The 18789-nt window shown below is 46.0% G+C and overlaps 1 protein-coding gene across 1 annotated transcript; it reads left to right on the forward strand.

Annotated features, from left to right (window-relative positions):
- Positions 1-5355: 5355 nt before the first annotated feature.
- Positions 5356-17823, forward strand: LOC311115664 (rho GTPase-activating protein 20-like; the record flags this gene model as incomplete). The annotated part of the gene is made up of 14 exons (XM_084190823.1): positions 5356-5438; positions 6716-6886; positions 7029-7178; positions 7587-7628; positions 7738-7906; positions 8034-8100; positions 8252-8440; positions 8674-8855; positions 8972-9136; positions 10165-10289; positions 11241-11430; positions 12552-12654; positions 12790-13760; positions 13870-17823. 14 exons carry the CDS (start codon positions 5356-5358, stop codon positions 14698-14700), a joined length of 3438 nt encoding a protein of 1145 aa, XP_084046949.1. The 3' UTR covers positions 14701-17823.
- Between the last annotated feature and the right edge of the window lie 966 nt (positions 17824-18789).

Genomic DNA, 18789 nt, shown 5'->3' on the forward strand with positions numbered 1-18789 from the left:
CCACAGCATGATGCTCCCAACCTTATGCTTCACAGTAGGGATGGTGCCAGGTTTCCTCCAGACGTGACGCTTGGCATTCAGGCCAAATAGTTCAATCTTGGTTTCATCTGACCAGATAATCTTGTTTGTCATGGTCTGAGAGTCCTTTAGGTGCATTTTGACAAACTCCAAGTGGGCTGTCATGTGCCTTTTACTGAGGAGTGGCTTCCGTCTAGCCACTCTACCATAAAGGCCTGATTGGTGGAGTGCTGCAGAGATGGTTGTCCTTCTGGAAGGTTCTCCCATCTCCACAGAGGAACTCTAGAGCTCTGTCAGAGTGACCTTCGGGTTCTTGGTCACCTCCCTGACCAAGGCCCTTCTCCCCCAATTGCTCAGCTTGGCCAGGCAGCCAGCTCTAGGAAGAGTCTTGGTGGTTCCAAACTTCTTCCATTTAAGAATGATGGAGGCCACTGTGTTCTTGGGGACCTTCAATGCTGTAGAAATGTTTTTGTACCCTTCAGATCTGTGCCTCGACACAATCTTGTCTCGGAGCGCTATGGACAATTCCTTCGACCTCATGGCTTGGTTGTTGCTCTGACATGCACTGTCAACTGTGGGACCTTATATAGACAGGTGTGCGCCTTTCCAAATCATGTCCAATCAATTGAATTTACCACAGGTGGACTCCAATCAAGTTGTAGAAACATCTCAAGGATGATCAATGGAAACAGGATGCACCTGAGCTCAATTTTGAGTCTCATAGTAAAGGGCCTGAATACTTATGTAAATAAGGTATTTCTGTTTTTTATTTGTAATTCATTTGCAAAAATTTCGAAATCTGTTTTCTCTTTGTCATTATGTGTGTAGATTGATGAGGGGGAAAACTGGTTTCATCAATTTTAGAATAAGGCTGTAACGTAACAAAATGTGGAAAAAGTCAAGGGGTCTGAATACTTTCCGAATGTACTGTATATTACTGTGTCATAATAACTGTCATTACTAATGTAGTATAGATGCCTTCCTTATAATCAGTAGTGACAGCTGATGTCATCTTATGCCAACTGTCCTCACAGGATAGGTCCTAACTGTTTAGGTCAGCAAATGTGGCTGCTGACCAGCAGGCTAGAGAACCCTGATAGGCTTAACATAAATAATTGTACCGTTGAGGAAACATGATTATGCCTAGTGATGACACAAACCATTATTTGATGCAAAAGTTATCTGTACAGTTCAGAATTGGATAACATTTACTTTGAGATGACCTTGAAATAGAACAGGCAACGCTTTACATTGTTGCCCAATGTGCCATGTAGTAACTTTTTATAACCGACTACTCTGGTAACCTGTTGTAACGCAATTAATCAGCTGTACATTGGTGACCTCAGATGAGGTATGACTGACCCCACAGTTGCACACTGGGTTACCTGTAGAATTCAGATTGGAATGACATCTGATTTTCCTATTTCCGTATTCACTTTAGATTTTTTTAACCTTAAAATTAGAGAATCCACCCTCCAATCCAATTTGGACTCCCAGTCCATTGAATGAATGACGAATGACATTTATTGTCCCTCAAAAGGAACGTGTGTGCAGAGCTCCCCACAGGCTATACCTACAGTACATTACAGGAGACATCCCTCACTGAGCGAGAACCCCAGTCCTCTCCTGTCAACACAATAACCTCCACTGTTAAATTCACTTCCCTCAGACTGTCTGTTTGGAGGCCATGCTAGCGCTGACTGCTGACACCAAAGTCGATGACGAACGATCGCATACATCTACTGTAAACGTTTCTCTTTACCTCAGACTTGTGCAATGTTTAGGCTACGCCACAGTGCGTTTTTTAAAACCGTTGTTTTATCAGGATATGCTGTATGTCTCTGTCCAGCCAGCCGCTGCTGTGTGTACTGGAAATACGGTAAACCCCATTAGGGAACATTAGTCAGAGTTGAAGACATATTTGGGCTGTTGGATCAGAGTCTCTGCTGTGTCTGGCCTGTCTGGCCTGCTCTCTTAAAATCAAATCAAATCAAATGTAATTTGTCACATACACATGTTTAGCTGATGTTATTGCGGGTGTAGCGAAATGCTTGTGTTTCTAGCTCCAACAGTGCAGTATATCTAACAATTCACCACAATACACACAATATACACAATCTAAAAGTAAAAGAATGGAATATATAAGGAATATATAAATATTAGGATGAGCAATGTCGGAGTGGCAGACTAAAATACAGTAGAATTGAATACAGTATATACAGTGAGGGGGAAAAAGTATTTGATCCCTGCTGATTTTGTACGTTTGCCCACTGACAAAGACATGATCAGTCTATAATTTTAATGGTAGGTTTATTTGAACAGTGAGAGACAGAATAACAACAAACATTTTAATGGTAGGTTTATTTGAACAGTGAGAGACAGAATAACAACAACAAAATCCAGAAAAACGCATGTCAAAAATGTTAGAAATTGATTTGCATTTTAAGGTCAGACGTTTCTTGTAGTTGGCCCCCAGGTTTGCACACATCTCAGGAGGGATTTTGTCCCACTCCTCTTTGCAGATCTTCTCCAAGTCATTAAGGTTTCGAGCCTGACGTTTGGCAACTCGAACCTTCAGCTCCCTCCACAGATTTTCTATGGGATTAAGGTCTGGAGACTGGCTAGGCCACTCCAGGACCTTAATGTGCTTCTTCTTGAGCCCCTCTTTTGTTGCCTTGGCCGTGTGTTTTGGGTCATTGTCATGCTGGAATACCCATCCACGACCCATTTTCAATGCCCTGGCTGAGGGAAGGAGGTTCTCACCCAAGATTTGATGGTACATGGCCCCGTCCATCGTCCCTTTGATGCGGTGAAGTTGTCCTGTCCCCTTAGCAGAAAAACACCCCCAAAGCATAATGTTTCCACCTCCATGTTTGACGATGGGGATGGTGTTCTTGGGGTCATAGGCAGCATTCCTCCTCCTCCAAACACGGCGAGTTGAGTTGATGCCAAAGAGCTCCATTTTGGTCTCATCTGACCACAACACTTTCACCCAGTTCTCCTCTGAATCATTCAGATGTTCATTGGCAAACTTCAGACGGCCCTGTATATGTGCTTTCTTGAGCAGGGGGACCTTGCGGGCGCTGCAGGATTTCAGTCCTTCACGGTGTAGTGTGTTACCAATTGTTTTCTTGGTGACTATGGTCCCAGCTGCCTTGAGATCATTGACAAGATCCTCCCGTGTAGTTCTGGGCTGATTCCTCACCATTCTCATGATCATTGCATCTCCACGAGGTGAGATCTTGCATGGAGCCCCAGGCAGAGGGAGTTATTTTGTTTTTCTTCCATTTGCGAATAATCACACCAACTGTTGTCACCTTCTCACCAAGCTGCTTGGCGATGGTCTTGTAGCCCTTTCCAGCTTTGTGTAAGTCTACAATCTTGTCCCTGACATCCTTGGAGAGCTCTTTGGTCTTGACCATGGTGGAGAGTTTGGAATCTGATTGATTGATTGCTTCTGTGGACAGGTGTCTTTTATACAGGTAACAAGCTGAGATTAGGAGCACTCCCTTTAAGAGTGTGCTCCTAATCTCAGCTCGTTACCTGTATAAAGACACCTGGGAGCCAGAAATCTTTCTGATTGAGAGGGGGTCAAATACTTATTTCCCTCATTAAAATGCAAATCAATTTATAACATTTCTGACGTGTTTTTCTGGATTTTTTATTTTGTTATTCTGTCTCTCACTGTTAAAATAAACCTACCATTAAAATTATAGACTGATCATATCTTTGACAGTGGGCAAACGTACAAAATCAGCAGGGGATCAAATACTTTTTTCCCTCACTGTACATATGAGATGAGTAAAGCAAAAATATGTAAACATTATTAGAGTGACTAGTGTTCCATTATTAAAGTGGCCAGTGATTTAAAGTCTATGTATATGGGGCAGCAGCCTCTAAGGTGCAGCGTTACGTAACCGGGTGGAAGCCGCCTAGTGATGGCTATATAACAGTCTGATGGCCTTGAGATAGAAGCTGTTTTTCAGTCTCTCGGTTCAAGCTTTGATGCACCTGTACTGACCTCGCCTTCTGGATGATAGCGGGGTGAACAGGCAGTGGCTCGGGTGGTTGTTGTCCTTGATTATATTTTTGGCCTTCCAGTGCTGTAGGTGTCCTGGAGGGCAGGTAATTTGCCCCTGGTGATGCGTTGGGCAGACCGCACCACCCTCTGGAGAGCCCTGCGGTTGCGGGCGGTGCAGTTGCCATACCAGGCGGTGATACAGCCCAACAGGATGCTCTCAATTGTGTATCTGTAAAAGTTTGAGGGTTTTAGGTGCCAAGCCAAATTTCTTCAGCCTCCTGAGGTTGAAGAGCCGCTGTTGCGCCTTCTTCACCACACTGTCTGTGTGGGTGGACCATTTAAGATCGTCAGTGGTGTGTACGCCGAGGAACTTGAAGCTTTCCACCTGCTCCACAGCGGTCCCGTCGATGTGGATAGGGGGGTGCTCCCTCTGCTGTTGCCTGAAGTCCAAGATCAGCTCCTTTGTTTTGTCGACGTTGAGGGAGAGGATATTTTCCTGGCACCACACTCCCAGGGCCTTCACCTCCTCTCTGTAGGCTGTCTCGTCATTGTAGGTAATCAGGCCTACTACTGTTGTGTCGTCTGCAAACTTGATGATTGAGTTGGAGGCGTGCGTGACCACACAGTCATGGGTGAACAGGGAGTACAGTAGGGGGCTGAGCACGCACCCTTGTGGGGCCCCTGTGTTTAGGATCAGCGAAATGGAGGTGTTGTTTCCTACCTTCACAACCTGGGGGCGGCCCGTCAGGAAGTCCAGGACCCAGTTGCACAGGGCGGGGTTCAGACCCAGGGCCCCAAGCTTAATGATGAGCTTGGAGGGTACTATGGTGTTGAATGCTGAGCTATAGTCAATTAACAGAATTCTTACATAGGTATTCCTCTTGTCCAGATGGGATAGGGCAGTGTGCAGTGCGATGGCGATTGCATCGTCTGTGGATCTATTGGGGCGGTAAGCAAATTGAAGTGGGTCTAGGGTGTCAGGTAAGGTCTTCCTCTGTTTCTCCACCCCATTATACCTCTCTCTCTCTCTGTGTTTCCCTCTATCATACCCCTCTCTCTCGCTATCTCCACCCCTATCATACCCCTCTCTCTCGCTATCTCCACCCCTATCATACCCCTCTCTCTCTCTCTATCTCCACCCCTATCATACCCCTCTCTCTCTCTCTATCTCCACCCCTATCATACCCCTCTCTCTCTCTCTATCTCCACCCCTATCATACCCCTCTCTCTCTCTCTCTATCTCCACCCCTATCATACCCCTCTCTCTCTCTATATCTCCACCCCTATCATACCCCTCTCTCTCTCCTCCACAGAGGATGAAGTCTCTGAGCCATCGTCGACAGTCTGCTCCCTCTCTGGTAATCAACAAAGCCCTGACCAGATCCAGAACATTCTCCAGGTATGTTGGGGGACCAGGGACATTTCTCATAAACTAGGTGTAAAGGTCAAATCCTAGCAAAAAAAAAAGACAACTCAACGTTTCCTACAAATCTCCCATCAATATCACACTCAGAGCTTGAGTTAAAAGTGGGTTTTCCAGTTAGGATTCAGCTCTCACGGTAGAGCTCTCAAAGTTGCCTTGGGTTGTGATGATCAGAGAGGTCAAGGGTCACACTGGTTAAACATGAGGAGACCGCTTGCGTGAGTTTGTGCAAGTGAGAGTGTATGTGTGTGCATGTGTGTTTTTGTACGTGTGTGTGTGTACGTGCGTACCCTGGTCAAACATGAGGAGACAGCAGTGCACTCTTAGAAAAAAGGGTTCTTCGGTACTCACCATAGGAGAACCCTTTTTGGTTCTGTGGAAAGGGTTCTACATGGAACTCAAAAGGGTTCTTCAAAGGGTTATCCTATGGGGACAGCCGAAGAACCCTTTTAGGTCCTAGATAGCAGCCTTTTTTCTAAGAGTGTGTGTTTGCAGTCTGAGTTAGCAGTCACATCCCCTCCCATCCTGGATGTGTATCAGGGTCATTACTGCTTAGACGACCCCTGGGACTTTGAGCTGTGATTTAGAGGTGTGGAAGGAGCTGAACCAAGTTTTTAATCGAGTGAGAGTTGTGCCTACGTCTTCCAAATACTCTGAGGTGTGATATCACAATCTGCACCGCAGTACAGACGCTTAACAGGAAGGAGCTGAACAACTTCATTACTAAGAGAGGAACATAGTTTTTCCATCTGTTTGTGTGTGTGCACATATATGTCAAGGTGGTCGTGACGTTAATGGTTCAAATGACATTGATCTCCAGTTGTTTTTGTACACACACACACACACACACACACAGAGTGCCTAGTCCTAGAGTGGTTCTCCTCTCAGGCATCACTAATCCTCTCAGATAGCTAATCCATCCCAATCAGGATCGGGGATCTATTAATATCCTTGGCTTTGACCCCCAGTCCAGGGCAGTGAATAACCATGTTAAAGAGACACTGGAGGTGTGTTCATCCTCCCTGGTAACTACTAGCCTAACTGACCCCTTTCACAGCAGGAACACATTCCATTTAATTCAACCCTTCAATCACAACCACATAATGTTGATTCACTGAACTGAAGTTTCTGCATACATTTGTTCCCTTTTGTTAGGATTGTTTCGGTTGTATAATTTGGGTAGGAAAAAATAGATGTATTTATTCTAGAAAAGTGTGTTTAGATTGGATCTATACCTGGTATTGTCTTCCCAGAGAGAGCTTCCTGGTTCCTGTGTGTCCAGAGACGTGCCCATTCGTCCAGTCGTTCCTGTGTCCTGATAGGGCGTTCCTCCTGCACAGCCACGTCACGCTGAAGACAGGGCTACAGACGCAGGACAGAGACTTCTTCCTCTTCACCGACATCCTCATCATCGCCAAGGCCAAGTAAGAGCGAGAGAGGGAGGTGGGAGATAGAGGGGGTAAAGAGAGAGAAAGAGAAGGGGGATGACAGAAGGGCAGTGAATGAACATGAAAGTGTGGGGGTGTGTGTGTGTGTCTCTGACATCTGTTGTGTCGTCATCCTCAGGTCTCCCACACACTTCAAGCTGAAGGCCCAGGTGTGTGTCGGTGAGATGTGGACAGCCCAGTGTATGGAGGAGGTGTGTGAGGGCAGCACCAACCCGGAGAAGAGCTTCGTCATGGGCTGGCCCACCTGCAACTGTGTAGTCACCTTCAGGTACACAACAGACACTCTGGGTCTGCAATCTGCACTGCATATTTCTGAGCAGTGAAGCATTGCTTATATATGCAGCAGGGGAGGCTGGTGGGAGGAGCTATTAGAGGATGGCTGGAATGGAATTAATGGAACTTAATCAAGCAGGGGATTTCCATATGCTTGACGTGTTTGATACATTCCATCTATTCCATTCCAGCCATTACCACAATGAGCCCGTCCTCCTATAGCTCCTCCCACCAGCCTCCTCAGATACAGTATGACCTTCATGGGTTGTATATATTTCAACCTGGTAAATTTTTACAGGTGGTTCTATAAGTTGCTGTAGAAAGTGTTTAGGTTCTTATTTGATATGTTTAGGTGGCTTGTGCTGTTGACGTTGTTCTGACGTTTATGGTTTATCTTTACCAGCTCTGAGGTCCAGAAGGAGAGATGGCTCTCCCTGCTCAAAAGGTGAGCAACAGATAAGCCATTATGGTTTCTTCTACTGTAAACAAATGTTGATGTGAGTCCAGTATGTGTTCTCCCTGTGGGCTAAATCCTCACCTTCCTGTTTTTCCAGTCGAATAAAAGAGGAGAAGGAAAAGGATGATCCTAAAACCATTCCACTGAAGGTGTTTGGCAAAGGCATCGGGAGTTGTGCTCAGGCCGTCAGTAAGACCTTGGCTGTCAGTAACTCTGATTCTACCAATGAGGTTGTCCGACTCGCTCTGCAGCAGTTTGGTGTCACGGTGTGTATAGAATTGAGCAATACTGTTTTTTTGTGTCTTGTGCTGTTGTTATCTTGACTAATGTAGTTTTTGGAGTGTTTTTGTTTGTAATCTTGTTTCTTAGAATATCTTTGTCTGTGTTCCATAGAGCTGTGTGAAGGACTACCAGCTGTGGGTGAGCTCCAAGAGGGACAACGCCCCTTACCCTCTCATTGGTGAGATTCTAACACCAAGGTCTTGTCTATTGGTTGATTCCCTGGTGTGTTAGTTGAATTAGGTGTTGAATCAGGTGTGTTAGTGCTGGCCTGGAACTAAATCCTACTGGAACCCCTGACCTCTGACCTTTACCCCCTGACCCTCTCCCAGGTCACGAGTTCCCTTTCAGTATCCAGATGAGTCATGTGCGGGAGCCCCTGTCCCAGCCGGGCGGTAGGGACACAGTTCCGCCTCCAGACAGACAGAGGGCGATGCACCGCGACCAGCTACAGGTGGATAAACAGTGCCAGTTCATCCTCAAGACCCGACGCAGCTCCACAACAACAACGCCTGTGATTGGTGAGGACTGAGGAGGCGCTTAATGCACTAATACTAGTCTATAAATGGTTTATTAGTGGTCTATTACTGGTCTGTTACTGATAGTCGAGGATTGGCTTTGGGGCTCGTTTTTGCTGTCACGCTTTCTCTTGCCACTCTATTGCTTCCTCTTTCTCTCCTCTGTGCCCCACTGCAAATGATTTGATCTCACTCTGTTGTGACCACGTCCTGTCTGACCTGACATCTCTCTCCAGTAGACCCAGCTCAGAAGCCCTTCAAGCGAAGGCGTTCTCTCATCAACTGGGCTTTCTGGAAAGGCTCCAATCCTAACCTCCACAGTTCCTCCACAAACCTCTCCTCACCCGCCCCCGGCTACCTGTTCGGCCAATCGCTGAGCACCATCTGTTGGGACAACTCCCTGCCCAAGCCCGTCATGGTGAATGATGTCGCAGTGATATCAGAATGATATCATCAGTGATTTGAGGAAGTCGATTGAAAATTAATCAAACTCTTATCTGCAACCTCTGTCTGTCTCTCTGTCTGTCTCTCTAGGACATGCTGGTGTTTCTGTACAATGAGGGTCCGTTCACGCGGGGGATATTCCGACGGTCGGCGGGGGCGAGGGCGTGTCGTGACCTCAGGGACAGACTGGATTCTGGGGCTCAGGATGTCTCGCTGACACGGGAACACGTCTTCATCATTGCTGCTGTGTTCAAGGTACACGCTCTAAAACACGCTAGACAACTCCGAAGTCTGTGGCGGCAGAATGACATCAGTTATACCATTGTTATGATGTGTTATGTAGGCCTAATGGCAGACGGAGGGTTCAAGTGAAGTGGAACCAAATGTACTTTCATCACCTGAGAAAAACAGGTTTAACCTTTGCTTAGTAAATCTGGTCACCTTGTAGGACCATGGCAGATGAAGCTGCGGCTGTCACATTGATGCTGTAGTGTTGAGGTTGTCCTCTTAAATGTAGTCTTTGGGCAAGAAAAACACAAAAATAACCGCATTGAACTATATAACTGATCAATGCACCATCATACCAGGTCATTTAATGCTTTAAAAACAAAAACATTTATGAATAAGATATTTGGCTACAGAAGTGCAATTTCTTACCATTCTCTACAGTGGCTACAGTTAGCTAAGGAACTAGCTACGTCGGTCGCGGCGCAAATGACCAGAATGACACATCGATGAACCACCAAAGGCACACCCCATTTCTGTTTGAAAATTGAGAAAGAGGCGGAGTTGGAAGGTTTTTCGTGCCCAAAGTCGACCTTTAAGCTATGTGAATGACTCGTGTCAGCGAAGGACATTGTCCTTACTTGCCAAGTGTTACATTACACCTGTGCACTTGTGGTGTGTTGTTGTCGTAGTGTGTGTGTGCCAGGTAATTGACCTATATCTGAAAGATAATTAATCTCATCCAATCCAATTATCGACTATATGGGTGACACACATACGAGTCCATAGCAACGCAGCACAGGCTGTACCAAAAACAATAGCTAAGTAGAGATATGGTTGTCAAATTTAATCTGTAGCTCATAATCCGGTAATCTGGTAGGGATCCACTGAACAAATCTGAAGACATTAGCAGTTACATCTAAAAGTCTATGACAACAAATTAAGGTTTTCACCTAAAACTTCACCTCAAAATGAACTTCAATTACATTTTATTGTTGTATGTTTTTTCCTCTATAAATTGTCAGTCTAGTGACTCTGGTCTCTGTCTCAATATTCAGGACTTCCTACGGAACATTCCGGGCAGTCTGCTGTGTTCCGACCTCTATGAACAGTGGAAGGATGTGATGGAGGAAGCAGAATCAGAGGAGGCAGAGGAGGAGGAGCAGGCACGGGATATAACGAGGTAACACACTCACACAGACAGACAGACAGACACTTTCCATCCTCACCTGAATCAGCAGTAGGCTACTGGGATAAGTGTCGTAATAGGCTGAGTAATGAATCAGGTGACTTAGTTATGAAAGAGAAACTCCTCTAGATAGTTAATACAGAGTGCCAGGAACCACTGCTTCCCTCAGCTCCGTGTTCTAATCATAGAGATCGTTTTATCTCAATCGTTCACAAAGCTTTTCAGCTAGCTGCTCTAAACAGGCATAGCCCAGGGTTAGGGAACTCAAGAGAAGGACAGCTTCAGTACGACTGTAGGCCGCTTTAAAGTAGGAAAATATCGGGCAAACTGAATATTCCTCCTGGGCATTTAGTTGGTATCAACTATTTGTTATCGATTCGTTCCACCCAGTCACAAGGGAGCCGCATGAGAGAGGGAGAGAGAGAACTAGGTTGTGACCTTTAGTCAAAGTAGAGAGCGAGTGAGCTGTTATGTTAGCATTCATTTCTGGGACAGAAAGCGGAGTCCATGTTCAGCTGGAGGTAGAGGTTGCCCTTTAAGACAGATCTAGGATCAGATTACCACGTTACCTTAGCCCTAATCCTAATCAAAACCATCAGGCTAATGAGAAACATCTGACCATGTGTCAGTCATTTAGGGGCAGCTTGTACCTACACGTACACAAATCAAATCAAGTTGTATTGTTTGTATTTCGTTGTATTTTAAATTTGTGTGACTGTCCTTGTCCATCAGTGTTTTTCTACGTGTCATGTGTTGTGTTTTTTGTAAACCCCAGGAAGAGTAGCTGCTGCTTCTGCAAAAGCTAATGGGGATCTGAATAAACAAACCAGCGTCTGGAGTTATTCCTGTCAGGGAAAACTCAAGGCCCTGTTCATACTGTAAATAATACACATTTTGATAACCAATAATAAACGTTGACCCATCTGTGACTCTCCTTCGCTGCAGGCTGATTGGTCTACTGCCCAAAGAGAACGCCCTGCTGCTACGCTACGTGGTCGCCATGCTGAACAGTATACAGGAAAACGCCCATGACAACCAGATGAATGCCTTCAACCTATCTGTGTGCATTGCTCCCAGCATGCTCTGGGCTCCGGGCCCCAGCAGCCCCGAGGTGGAGGGGGAGGGCGCCAAGAAGGTGAGGGGACGACTGGAGGGGTAATACACATAAGCACTTTCCCCTTGATCCCTAACCTTTGTTTGACCTATAACCCTTAGCCTTTAACCCCAACATCAACCCTTACCTAAACACAAACAATTTGACCCCTAACCTTTACCTAGGCTAGGCTCCACTTCAGCCTTTATCCTGTAACCTAGTGAACAGTCACTCAACAACACTGGAAAACCAAAGTAGAGTAACAGTTAACAGTAATGAGATAGTTAACATGTAGCTGGAAACATAACAGTAATGAGATGGTTAACATGTAGCTGGAAACATAACAGTAATGAGATGGTTAACATGTAGCTGGAACCATAACAGTAATGAGACTGTTAACATGTAGCTGGAAACATAACAGTAATGAGACTGTGGGTTGGTAACATGTAGCTGGAAACTTAACAGGAACTCGCTGGGAAATATGCAAAGCATTTCCTTCAGCCTGCAGGGTCAGCACTCTTCTCACACTCGTCTTGCGACGTGAACAGACACACACACACACTACCCCTTCCCTCGTTGTGGGTGTAGCAGTTAATTCTATGGCTAACAGATTTGTCTGACTGCTCAGCTCACAGAAATGTAACATTGCAAAAATGTATTATGCAACAAAGTCTTAGGTTACAAGTAAGTTCATGTGTTCCATAGCCAGTTCAACAGCCCCTAGAAGCTTATCTCGCGCACTGAGACTGAAAATACAGACAGAGCAACATCAATGTAACCATCAGAGCCATTTTGGTGCTGCATTTGTGTCAGTTCATCACCATATCAACGGAATGTCTAACCTACTCGGAATAGATTGTTCTTTCTCTGAGAAGGTTATCTGGTAAATTCCCACCACTTTCGTCACTCCTTCGTTACTGTTTCATACAGTTAGAAAGCTGTGTTACTGTTTCATAAAGTTAGAAAGCTGTGAAGGCCTTTGTCCTAAGAATAGACTCACTTCTCTATCTTGGAGACTGATTTCGCAACTTCTCACGAGAAAAACACGGTGTCTTAAATTATAGTTATTTGTTTAACTCAAGGCCTAGTAAAAAGATACATAGAGCTCAGAATCTGTAGTAGTTCCTCCAGGTTAAAGACCTGTTCCCTTGTCCTGTCCCTAGGTGTGTGACCTGGTGAGGTATATGATAGAACACTGCCAGGAGGTCCTGGGAGAGGATGTCACCTCTCTGTTTGGAGGTCTACCCCGGAAACGCGCCGAATCGGGTATCTCACACACCCTAACATCTCTGTTTATGCAAAGATTCCCCTGCTCAAAAGCACACACCATCTAATGTTCTCCTCTTTCTCTCTCTGTCCCCCTCTATCTCTCTCTTTCGCCTTCTCTCACTCTCTCCACAGACGTGTCTTCCTTCCACCTGACCGACTCGTCTTATGACAGCCTGGAGAACATGCTGAATGATGACAGCAGTGAGTCTCCAGGCCTCCACACCTCACGGCGGCGCTGGAGAGCCAAACCCCTGCAGGGCAGCCTGGACTCAGTCCTCACCCTGAGCGACTGCGACCTGGACCAACCCGACCTGGACACAGACCCCGACACCACAGACCCCCAATCTGGCAACCACCACCACCGCGATACGATCACACAATCTGGATCTGGCAACATCCTCCAGCCCTCAACCCCATCCCTAGGCAGGACCAGGAAACTCAGCCCAGCTGCGACCCCCTCCTCCTGTCCCAGCCCCCCAGCCCCTCGGAGGAGGTGCTCAGAGCCGGCCATAGGGTACTCTGTGGCCAGCTTCGTGGAGCGACTGGCAGGGAACGCAGACAGGCTGGGCAGCATTGATGGGGAGATGTTTCACAGCTTACGGAAGGATGGACAGACACATGAACCCACACACACAGGGGAGTGGAATAGCAGTAAGGCTGCATGTGAGGGTTCGGGGTCACAAGGTGCACAGACACGAAGCCGGGACGCGATCTACTCCAGTCTCTCTTCGCCGCCCACCTCCCCCACCCCCACACGCTCTTCCATGGACTCCCTGGACAGCCTCTTCTCCCACTCCAGCATCCAGTCCGCTCCATTCTGGCAACCCAGGGCGGGGACCAACGCCGCAAGATTGACTCCCTCCCCTGCTCCTTCTGGTCCTCCTGTCCCTCTAACCCCCATATCTTCCTCTACTTCCACCCATAGTCTACCCATCCCCACCCCCAGCCCAGCTCCAGGCCAAGGGCTCAGTCCCAATATCTCTCCGCCGAAGGAGATCCCTTCCTGGGGTACACTGAAGGCCAGCAGGGGGCTCCATCCCAACACCTGGTTGAAGAGAGGCCGCAGACTGTCCCTATCGCAGCAGGATGATGAGGGGGGTGTGGTGAGTTCAGTTACATGTGGTTGTTGTCGTTGTTTATTAGTACTGTTCATTCATGGAATATCTCTCTCTCTCACACAGACTCATACTTTCTCTTTCACTATCTCTGTAGGTGGCCTCCACTAACAAGACTCTCCCCTCTAGCAAGTCATGTCAGGATAAAGGAGGGCTGAAACAGTTGTCTGAGGACCCCCCCAATTCCAGCATGACCAGCTGCCCCCCAAAGGCAGGAGGGGTGCAGGATCGGGGCAGGGTGACCAAGGACCGAAGATCCAGTCAAGGCTCGGTGAGCCCACCATCGCACCAGAGGTCCCAGGGGCATTTCCACTACTGCTGCTCTCCCTGTTACCAACCCACAGACAGACCCCTCACTGTCAAAGAGCTGAGAGAGATACACAGCCGGGCCTGCGCAGCGAGCAACACAGGATATGATGTCACAAAACAGGGCAGCCGTAACCCTCCTCAACATGTGTTCTTCGGGCAGGGTGGACCCAGCTTGTCCCTAGCCAGGCAGAAGTCCTACTCTCTAGCCCCAGGCATGGAGGGTCTCTCCGGGGGCAGGTGTTCCCAGCGCCGGAGCTCCGAGCCTGGGACAGCACATCTAGGCGAAGCCCTGGTTCTGGATAAGACCTCAAACCCGGAGAGGCTTCACACAGAGGCCAAACTGGGTCAGAGGTCAAAGTCAGTGGACGGGTCCCAAGACCTGGGGTTGAAGGTGTCCGACACGGACCGAAGCGGGGATCCCAGGTTCTGCCTGTCTCCCTCCGCCACCAAGGCTGTGAGGGACTATTTCTCGTCTCACACGTGCAGCAATCCCAATAGTGGTCAACAGGTGGCGCTAGCCCTGATTCAGGGGCAGAGGGAGAGGCTCAGGAGGTGTAGTGATCCCATGCTGGAGCCTGACTTTGACCAACTGCTCTTTGCTGAAGAGTCCTACGTGTGAGACCATCACTGGTTGTGAACAGTCACTCTAATGCTTCTACATACGGCTGTGAATGTACAGATGCAGTCATTTAGGACCATAAGAACCAAAACATAGTGCTTATAAGAATTATATTATATTATTATAAGAATCACGGATATAACAACCTTCTGCTTATTGTGGACAAACATTCCTATACTTACAATGCACTTTGCTTTTTAGAATCAAGTGGTATATTCTTATAGATTCTTCTAAAAGCGCTCACTGAAATGAATGTATTATGCAAGGGAAGAGTAGTTTCAGATTATGTAATGTGTTGTTTTAGATCGCAGAAGTGAACAAATGTACTTTAGGAATCAGGCTATTTGGTTGGATTACATGTAAGATTATTCACAGGGACCCTTGCAGTGGACTGCCTATGATCAGTGTATGATTTCTAAATCGTTTACTGCTAAACAAAAATTCCTTACTAAACCTTGTCATATTTATGCAAGGCTGTGATTTTGCATTTACAGTATTTTGTAAATAACAAAAACAATCTTGAGCCATTTAATCAATGTTGATAATGATAAAGCAAGCGCTTTAAACTTACAGTTGTAGAGTTTTCTCAAAAGATTTCTAAAACTCTGTATTTCAATCTATACTGTGCATTCGGAAAGAATTCAGACCCCTTGACTTTTTCCACGTTTTGTAACGTTACAGCCTAATTATAAAATTGATAAATTGTATTTTTTCACTCATCTACACACAATACCCCATAATGACAAAATAAAAACAGGTTTTTGGATTTTTTTTGCAAATGTATCACATTTACATAAGTATTCAGACCCTTTACTCAGTACTTTATTGATTACAGCCTCAAGTCTTCTTGGGTATGACGCTACAAGCTTGGCACACCTGTATTTGGGGAGTTTCTCCCATTCTTCTCTGCAGATCCTCTCAAGCTCTGTCAGGTTGGATGGGGAGCGCCGCTGCACAGCTATTTTCAGGTCTCTCCAGAGATGTTAGATCGGGTTCAAGTCCGGGCTCTGGCTAGGCCACTCAAGGACATTCAGACTTGTCCCGAAGCCACTCCTGCGTTGTTTTGGCTGTGTGCTTAGGATTGTTGTCCTGTTGGAAGGTGAACCTTCGCCCCAGTCTGAGGTCCTGAACACCACGGAGCAGGTTTTCATCAAGGATCTCTCAGTACTTGCTCCGTTCATCTTTCCCTCGATCCTGACTAGTCTCCCAGTCCCTGCCACTGAAAAACATTCCCACAGCATGATGCTGCCACCACCATGCTTCACCGTAGGGATGGTGCCAGGTTTCCTCCAGACGTGACGCATGGCATTCAGGCCAAAGAGTTAAATCTTGGTTTCATTAGACCAGAGAATCTTGTTTGTCATGTCTGAGAGTCCTTTAGGTGCCTTTTGGCAAACTCCAAGTGGGCTGTTATGTGCCTTTTACTGAAGAGTGGTTTCCGTCTGGCCACTCTACCATAAAGGCCTGATTGGTGGAGTGCTCCAGAGATGGTTGTCCTTCTGGAAGGTTCTTCCATCTCCACAGAGGAACTCTAGAGCTCTGTCAGAGTGACCATCGGGTTCTTGGTCACCTCCCTGACCAAGGACTTTCTCCCCTGATTGCTCAATTTGGCCGGGTGGCCAGCTCTAGGAAGAGTCTTGGTGGTTCCAAACTACTTCCATTTAAGAATGATGGAGGCCACTGTGTTCTTGGGGACCTTCAATGCTGCAGAAATGTTTTGGTACCCTTCCCCAGATCTGTGCCTTGACATAATCCTATCTCGGCACTCTACGGACAATTCTTTCGATCTCATGGCTTGGTTTTTGCTCTGACATGCACTGTTAACTGTGGGACTTTATACAGACACGTGTGTGCCTTTCCAAATCATGTCCAATCAATTGAATTGACCACAGGTGGACTCCAATCAAGTTGTAGAAACATCTCAAAGATGATCAATGGAAACAGGATAAACCTGAGCTCAATTTCGAGTCTCATTGCAAAGGGCCTGAATACTTATGTAAATAAGGTATTTCTGTTTTGTATTTTTCATACATTTGCAAACATTTCTAAGAACCTGTTTTCGCTTTGTCCTTATGGGGTATTGTGTGTAGATTGATGAGGGAAAAAATGAATGTAATCCATTTTTGAATAAGGCTGTAACTGTGACGCATACTGAGTATAGGAAGAGGCAGGACGCAGACGCAGGAATTAACAAGGTCAATGTTTACTTAACAATGAGCAAGAGAAATAACAAAGATAGAGTAAATGAGACGAAGCTAAACAATCACACACAACATCATCCAAAACAGTCCAGGGCTAAATAGGGGAGATGATGAGGTGCAGGTGTGCTGGAGGTGATTAGAGTGCGTTGGGTTTCCATTCCGGTGTAGCCAAGGTGGTGCGCTCAAGCAACGGGAGGAGACGTGACAGTAACGTAACAAAACGTGGAAAAATGGAGGGGTCTGAATACTTTCCAAATGCACTGTATATGACCGGATGTCTGTGTGTGAGAGATTTTGGGCTCTATTCAATCTGAAACGTTACAGATTCTGCGATAGAAATGTAAAGGTACATTCCTATTGAGCCGACATATGCAGCGTTTACCTTGAATTCAGTCTCCGCTAAAGCGGAAACATTGCCTTTCAATTTCAATCACGCTGTAAAGCTGAACTTCCACGATGCGGATTGAATAGAGCCCAATGTTTGTATCGATCCGTTTGAGAAGTATACATGAATTATATAATCTGTACAGTACATTTACAGCATATGCAGTATGACTGTTTGCTTATTTTCTACATTTGAAGGTATTAATTTCATACAAATTGCTGCCAATTGTGTTATGTGCATTTTCACACAGCTTTCTACACCATCAATTATGCTTTGTTCGCTTTGTATTTGTGCCCATAGGATGCTTTATAATGTTTCAATTGTACACGCTGTGCTGTATTGAGATTGTACAAGCTGGCTGATACCGCCGCTGCTTTATTAAACTGGCTACTACACTCGTTTTGATGTGTAATGCATAAGATAATCAGATCATAAAATAAAACAAACCACCTTGGCTAGTGATACTAATGGTGCTGTCGTTTCATTTTCTTTGAAGTGTACTCTCTGTCCAGTAGCACCTGGGAAAATGTATTTTGAAGTTTGTATTAAACTCAATTACACCCAAACCACACTGAACTCACACATGTCAATGGGCAAAGTTTAGCCAATCACCCACTGTCACCTCAACCAGCAGGGCTGAGGCACCCTGGGGACTCAAGAATGCCAGTTTGATGCCAAGCCGTTCTGAATGACTGATGTAAGAACTTACCTAATTTAATTCTGCCATGTTGCCAACCAATTAGCCTTGCCCAGTAACTTCGAACACAGATTCAGGTAATATCTACAAAATGTAGATCAGGGATGGGCAACATTGATGAGGCTGGGGGCCACAAAAAATTTGAACTCGTCATGGGGGCCACAGTCGCTCAGGGTCTGCATACCCACACATGCAGACGGCCCTAGCCTTTTGGGGGCTGTAAGCAAAATGTTGTTCGGGGCCCCCCACCCACCTTGTGAGACATTTTAGTGTCCCCCCTCGTGACAGCGGAGACGAATGTCCTGCAATTCTATACATTTTGCCATGGGACGTAGAGAAAATGTTTCAGTTTTAAAGCGAGTTTCCCTCATCAATCTACACGCAATACCCCATAATTACAAAGCAAAACCAGGTTTTTAGATTTTTTTGCTAATAAAAAAAAAAAAAAAAAAAAACGTATTTACATAAGTAATAAGACCCTTTGCTATGAGACTCGAAATTGAGCTCAGGTTCATCCTGTTTCCATTGATCATCCTTGAGATGTTTCTACAACTTGATTGGAGTCCACCTGTGGTAAATTCAATTGATTGGACATGATTTGGAAAAGCAAACACCTGTCTGTATAAGGTCACACAGTTGACAATACATGTCAGAGCAACAACCAAGCCAAGAGGTCGAAGGAATTGTCCGTAGAGCTCCGAGACACAGATCTGGGGAAGGGTACCAAAACATTTCTGCAGCATTGAAGGTCCCCAAGAACACAGTGGCCTCCATCATTCTTAAATGGAAAAAGTTTGGAACCACCA

This window comes from Coregonus lavaretus (genome assembly GCF_964263955.1).
Source record: "Coregonus lavaretus genome assembly, contig: HAP1_SCAFFOLD_3065, whole genome shotgun sequence".
Lineage (NCBI taxonomy): Eukaryota > Metazoa > Chordata > Actinopteri > Salmoniformes > Salmonidae > Coregonus > Coregonus lavaretus.